This window comes from Uloborus diversus, chromosome 5 (genome assembly GCF_026930045.1).
Source record: "Uloborus diversus isolate 005 chromosome 5, Udiv.v.3.1, whole genome shotgun sequence".
Classification (NCBI taxonomy): domain Eukaryota; kingdom Metazoa; phylum Arthropoda; class Arachnida; order Araneae; family Uloboridae; genus Uloborus; species Uloborus diversus.
In genome coordinates, this window is record NC_072735.1 from 65,186,926 (window position 1) to 65,194,277 (window position 7,352).

Here is a 7,352-nt window from a genome sequence, read left to right on the forward strand (position 1 = left end):
ATTTCAGTCTTTTATTTTTGTAACTTAACCAGTTAAATAAAAAATACTTTTATCAATTACCTTCATAGTATAACTTCGTCAACTTCAATTTTGTAAGTTTCTAAAATATATTTCATAGTAAAATTTTTGTTATTTTACTATACCTTCACAAAAAAGTTTTTAAAATACCAATAGCAATTGATTGTAACATATTTTGAGATGGCACATAAAAATATATCACACAAATAAATACACAACAGTCTAGTTATAATGGACATCAACAATATTCTAATGAAGTTTTGATTTTTCAAACTTTTCTCTGAAAGTTTATATAAATTATATTGCATTTAGTACATAAAGCACTGAAAAATGACTAGTACTGATAGTATATGCAGTTCAAGCTTTTGATTTTTTCCCCTAACAACAAGAGTCATATTATATAATTTTATAACAGTGAACAGTTCTTGTGCATTTGGAATATGTTTGAAAGTGAAGAATAAATTTGGAGCACAAATAAACAGTTAATTTTTGAGTTAAATTTTTAAAAAGGAAAAATGACCATAATAAATGGCTATCTTCCTTTATAAGTTCTTGAATACATAAAATAATTTAGTAAAAATAAATTTTTACTTGGTTATAGAAGAATTTTGAAATAAATAAAGTCTACTCTTTGGCGAATTACTTGGCTGACAAAGTTCTTTTTATCGCCAAACTTGAACAGCTGTGGAAAGAAAAACTCAACGATACTATAGGAACTTACAGTTTGTAAAATGACAAAACACATGAAATTGGGATACTTCTCCAAAAATATTTGACTATTTTTTTTCCTCCACAAGTTTATCACAACATAGATATGTTTCTGAATAAATATTACTTTTAAAAAGGAACCTTGAATCCAGGAACTTAATAATTTCACAAATGAAGTTCTTTCGCTCATAAGAGCAAACATCTCACAGCTACATCTATGTAATAGGAAATTACCAATTACTTATGAGCTGAACGCAGAATATGAAGAGAGAAGTCAACTGCATCTCTACTGACTTGTCCACACATGTTACATGTAAAAGGATCAGCATATCCATGATAGCCCATATGCATTTGATACATGACACATTGTTTGAAAGCTATATCGCAATATGGACAAATGTATATATCAGACCATTTCAAATCTCGAGGACTTGTTTCTTCTTCAATATCGATCTCAATTTTTGGCACAATAGGAACTATTTCAGAGACGTTATTGCACTCGTCGGAATTAGGAACATTAAGACTTTGCGAGTTAGATAACTTTATTCCATTATCTAAATTTATAACGCTTGAATTTGAAGAAACGTCTTGTTTTATGCATTCCTGACTATTAGCTTTACTAATTTCACCAAATGCTTTTTCTTTTGGCGATACACATTGAGACGTTTCGGTGACTGGATAGTTTCTAGAAGGTGAGTTCGATGAGTTAAAAACATGCTGAGAAAGAGGTGATTGGGTAATGTCTTTTGTTATATGTAAGTTCTTGTTTTCATGGTCATCTATAAACGTGGTATGATTTAAAGTTGGGCAAGAAAGTTCTTTAACTAGATTTTGATCTTGATATTGAACATTACGATCAATCTTGAAAGCTTTACCCTTCCTACGATTTCTGGAATTCGCAGTGCTTACAGTTCTATAAGGAATGTTCTGGCTCATTTCCATTACTGAATCCTCATGAATTCTGTTTTCTGAATAATTTTCATATGATCTTTGTTCTGATTGCTTTGAACTGCTGAGGTCTAAAGGTGCATGATCCGAGTTCTTTGTTTCTTGAGAATCATATTTTGTTGAGCTGGAAATTTCTAATTGTTGGTGATGATTTGCAGACTTTGGTAATGCTGATGTATGTGAAGTTATGAAACTTCCATCCTTTTCTTCACTCTCTTCATCTGGTTCCGTCTCCTGAGAAGCACAATCTGAGTTTCTGTCACCAGACTTGCGAAAAAATTCTTTTTCCTCATGTTCCTTGTTTGGAATTGAACATTTATTTTCCATTCGAACTGTGTCCATTCCATTTTCTTCACTTTTCACGTTTTTTAATTCATACATGGATTCATTTCTACGAGAAGTATCTTTGGAAATCTCGGGCTCAGAATCTTGAATACCAAAATTAGTATCCGTTCGAGGAGAGTTTTCCAAGTAATGCCTTTGCTTCTGTGAGAAATTATTCATTGCCATTTGTTGGTCTTGAAAATGCAAAATCGAATCGGAATTAATACCACATAATTTTACGAGGTCTTGGTTTTCAGAAGCAGCATGGAAAAGCATATGTTTATGAAAAACTTCTTGCATATCAGTTACAAAGTCACACATGAGACATTTTAAGGGACTTCCATGCTTTGGACCAAATGGAGACATGTGATGAGTCAACGCATTACCTGCACTGTCCATTTGTGTTGGGGGTCTCATAAAAATATTTCCGTGATATCCATTAAAAAACTGAGGGTGATACATAACAGGAACACTTGGAGGAAACAGTGGTGGAACAGGTGAATAATTCATTTGCTGTTGACTAGGAACTAATGCTGATGACGAAACTGAATTATTTTCTGGCTCTTCTAATAATTTTCGCTTCTTTGATCTGGGTCCTCTTCTTGTTCCATAAACGTCTATTATAGGATATGGATTTGGAGTTCCGTCCATATTCAGTACTGTTGCTGGTTTGTGATCATATTTCCTCAAATGAAGTTTTAGACTATGACAGTATTTTGTAGCATAGGTGCAGTTAGCACAACGGTATTGATAAATATTGGAATGAGATTTCATGTGACTGTTCAACATAGATTTGTTTACGCAACTGTAATTACATTTGTTACACTTGAAAGGTTTGGACCCGAAATGATTTCTAATATGATATTCAAGATGATGTTTGTACTCTGTGACGAATTCACACTGAGGACATGTTAGTAATTTCTCTGCCTTTATGTGCTTCTTATGGTGTGACCAGAACTCACTTTTCTTATAAGCTACAAAATTGCACTGTTTGCATCTGTATGTACGCGATTTGCCGGTTCCTGAAGAGCTGACACTGTCATCCATTGACTGTTCACCACCACTTCCATCTGTCCGTGGAACCCTTGTCCCAGCCCAACTTTCTGGAGGTGTAGCAGAATGAAAGTCCTTGATGTGACGCTTCAAACGGCCTTCCGTCCTCGAAGTGTAGTCACAATGTTGGCATTTGTGGTCAAAGTGAGAGTTCATGTGCAAATTAAAGTCATGTTTCGAGTTTCCTGCATAATTGCATAAGTGGCATTTGTAAAGTTCGTTGCTATCGTAATATAGACATGATTCTTCTGCTTGAACCACTGAGTCACCATTCCTGCTGACGCAATTCTCTTTTGATGGATAGGGTAAGTTCAATTTTTGACCCAACATACCATTTTTTCCTAGAGCACATTTTAACTGCTCTAAAGGGCTAGGGAATTCATCTCGATCATCATGGTATCCTGATATATCATTGGGCATAGATTCACTGTCATCGGAAGATCCGTCAACGATGCTTGAACCTCTCAGAGCGAAATCGTGGTTTCTTTCTGATACTTCGTTAGTTAAAACTGGAGAGCTTGAAGATGTCCCTGGGCTTGAAATGGGAGATTCCTGATTTTGTCTTGATTGTTCGGAATCTGGTATTCTGTCCAAACTCTTGTGCACCATATCCTGATGAGTTATTTGCTGCGGAGCCATCATATGATCCGTTTCCGGATAACTACTCAATCCCGAAAATTCTATGGATGAAGATACAGAAGCCTTACACTTAAATGTCATTGAGCGGTATTCAGATATAAGTGCTGTTGTAGCCATTATATAAAGTTCTTGAGAAGAATTCTTGAATTGCTGATTTTCATCATTCACTCAGAAATCGGCATCTTTCTTCAGAAAAGGATAAACACCCCTTCAATTAATATTTCCAACCTAAAGTTAAAGAAAAAACACATTTGTACTCACATTCAAAATTATAAGAACGATATTTTTACACAAAATATAAATAAAATACTAGAAAAAAAAAGAAACGTGCAGCGTTTTTTGCTTCACGTGACTCAAAAATATTCATGCCTGTAGTTATTAAATCAATGCTAAGGCTTAGATGAATCTTTTTAGTTTAAAAAATGAAAAAATGTAGCAATAAGTAAAAATCCTTCTCTTTACATTAAAAGGAAAAAGTTATAGGTTTCAGTTTAGTTCTGAAACGTATGTAACTTGTTCACCTGTCATAAATTGTTTAAGGCGAGTTCATCGTTATGATCATCTATGGTTTAAAAAAAAATGGTGTCATTATTATTTTATTCTATTCATTTATTATTATTTTTTAATTTTCCCCCCGTTCCGCCTATGCTTGTTAATAGTATGATGAAGTATGTTTATAAGGTTACCTCATAGTTATTATTTCCCTTGCTATTTCTATAAGTTTCTAAACTGGTAACCTTTAATCAATTTCCTTGTTTGGATTTCGATATTCCCCTAACGAATTCGTACACTATATTTACCTTCACCAATTATATGAATCATAAATCGTTTTTAACTTTTTTTGATTTCGTAAAAAAAATTCCTAACTGCAAATTTTATCATTAACAAACCTAAGGACTCTTGATATGTAAGTTTTTCAGTTTAAAAAAAAAGCTGCTTGCATATTTATATTTACTGGCATGGGTGAGAGGGGAAAAAGAAAAAAACAGGGAGGATGCTGATGATAGAACATCAAAGCGTAGTTTTATACATTTAAAATAATGGTCGGAAGGACCTTGTTTTGTCCAACTACTTTCTCATACTCACATCCTCGCATTAAACGTTGCTTAATGGGACAGAATTAAGCTGAATTATCCTTTCCAGGGAGAGGGGAGCCATGATTTCAGGGAACAACAGCACACTTTGTCATTTCCGTCCATTCCCAAACACCAAACTAGTTATCCAAGCACGACAATAGCAGGGCAGTCTTTTTGGAGATTATGATTTGTGGCACCTATTTAGGTCAGAGAGTGTACCAAGCTGAATGGGGATAGGGGCTGTTAAATAACGTTCCATAGAATATATACATGCCAAAAATTATTGCTATCGTTCATGTACCGTAACTTTTCTGTCAAATTGTTACTTAAAATAGTAATCCACATTAGCAATGTATATATAATGATTCTTTTCTCCCTATATCTCCTCATATTAAAATAAACACTTGTTACATTTACAGCATTAAAATAAAAATTACAAAATAATAATGATAATAAAAGTTCCACTTTTCTTTTAAAGTAGTTGGATTACATGTCTGTCCATTTTCATTTTCTTTCTTTTAAACTTTTTCCAAAGAATATATCATTATTAATAAAAAAAAAAAAAAAAAACAACGTCACTCATTTTTTTTAATTTATCTATTTACGATTATTACAAAATCAAACATAGAGTTGGGTCTTCAGAAAGGCGGGGCCCAGTCAGGGGCGCCCTGAACTTAAATTTTTGGGAGAGCGGAAATTCTCAATTTGCCGAATGGAACTCCGAATTTCGCCGAATGTTGATAATTTTTTCGAATAGAACTCCAAGTCTTGCCAACTGATGATGATCGGACAAAAATTGCCGAATCAAGAAATTCTTGGGAGGTCACAGTGACCTCCCATCCAGGCGTCTCTGGGCGTAGTGCACTTCACTCAAACCCTATTCAATATTGGTTTGAGAATAGAGGTTGGAATATTCTAAGAGATGATAGGTTCTGAATCTGCATATTTTTCTCCAAGCAGTAAAGTTTGACCAAAAGTCAAACACAAATTATGAATTTTTTTATCAAATATTAGTTAAGCTGAAATTAGAATAATAAGAGAATAATTTCTTATGATTAAACTATTTTTCAAAACGCTTTCCCCGATCATTTTCAGAAAAGCCCCCTAGTAATATATTAGCCGATAGACTTTACATTTATAACATAGCCTAATCAATGTGCTTCCCCCACATTTCAGAAACTCCACTATATTCAAAACTGACGTAATACTTCACTCTCCACAATTAGATATTTACACTTTTCGAAGGGAACGCGAATGGGTTGAATTAATTTCATCTTATGAAAGAGGAGAACCTATTTTGCGGGGGAAACCACAATCCCTTTTTTTACGCATTTTTGCTTCCCTCTGCTTTCGTTTCTCCCCTTTCTCTTTTATTGCTTTCGCTTTAATGAAACTCGAGAAGATGTAACAACTACTCACGTTCGGAAGGATTTTTCATAATGAAGTATTTCTTTTATCGATGAATCACATTTGAATCGTTGTGTCATAATCACTTTTAGCTGATGTCTACGATTTTACACGAACGTTTTCTGGAAATTTCTTCAAAAAAAAAAAAAAAAAAAAAATAGACGCTGTGTCATCCGGTTTTGATAATCAGTGATTGTACTTTGAGAGAACATTAAAATTTAAAGTCTCACCGTCATTTATGTATACTTTTATTTATTTTATTTTTTTAGTACGGAATAGTACTAAGAAAAACTCGAGTATTGTTAGACCCTTTTTTTCCTACAATAATGAAGGAGTTGAAACGAAAGATTCCCACAAACTTTTTTCTATGTTTTGATCCTGAAAATGTTAAAGAAATGAGAAGACGCCCATCACCCTCATAAACATTTTACGGCATACCGTGGCACCCACTGAGTCGGTACCATTACATACAACAGAAGGAATTATAAGACATAATGTCTGATTAAATAATGAAGGGAGTGATTTCACATGAAGACTAAAGCTCGTTTATTACGAATCGTGTTATAGCAAGAACATGATAGACAAACAAAAGAGTTAGATTTAAAATACAAAAAAAAAAAAAAACATCGATGTGTCTAAAATCTATTAGTTTTGTTCATATCATATTTCAATACGATAAGCATAATGATTAGTTTATTTATTGCAGTATAAATGCTTTGAAGTTAACCTTTGAGAGGAAATGCACGATTAAGTGCTCTCAAGGCATTTGGAATTTTCTCCCTATAGTTTGGTACGAATGGATTCGATTCGATTTCGAACTGCTTTCTGTTTTGTCATGTAGTTTTAGGTGAATATAAGAGGGGAGTGATTTATTCTAGAATTTTTCATTAACCCCCACTCTCTTCATTCCCAAGTGCTGAGATTAAGACTTCAAATGGTTGGTGCGTGTGTGCTCTGCACAGCTGTTTAGAAGTAAAGGGGTCGGGAGAGGGGTGGGTTAACGGTAAAAGTGGGAAATCTGATTGTGGAAAAAGCAATCAAGATGGAAAACCGCAGGGACATAAATTTTCCCGGGGAAAACCCCTACCCCCTTACGTACCGTGGTTCTGACACCACTGGGCTAATTTGTCTCGACTCCCCCATCTGTCTTGAAGAGTTTCGATGACCAGCTGCCACGCG

At 34.1% G+C, this 7,352-nt stretch overlaps 1 protein-coding gene across 1 annotated transcript; it reads right to left on the reverse strand.

The window, feature by feature from the left end:
• Positions 1 to 963: 963 nt before the first annotated feature.
• On the reverse strand, positions 964 to 3,690 carry LOC129222949 (protein hunchback-like). The gene has a single exon (XM_054857511.1). The coding sequence runs from the start codon at positions 3,688 to 3,690 to the stop codon at positions 964 to 966; it is 2,727 nt and encodes a 908-aa protein (XP_054713486.1).
• Between the last annotated feature and the right edge of the window lie 3,662 nt (positions 3,691 to 7,352).

What these genes read in the sequence shown, in the direction of transcription:
- LOC129222949 (XM_054857511.1), bottom strand. Translation starts at nt 3,690, where the DNA reads ATGGCTCCGCAGCAAATAACTCATCAGGATATGGTGCACAAGAGTTTG.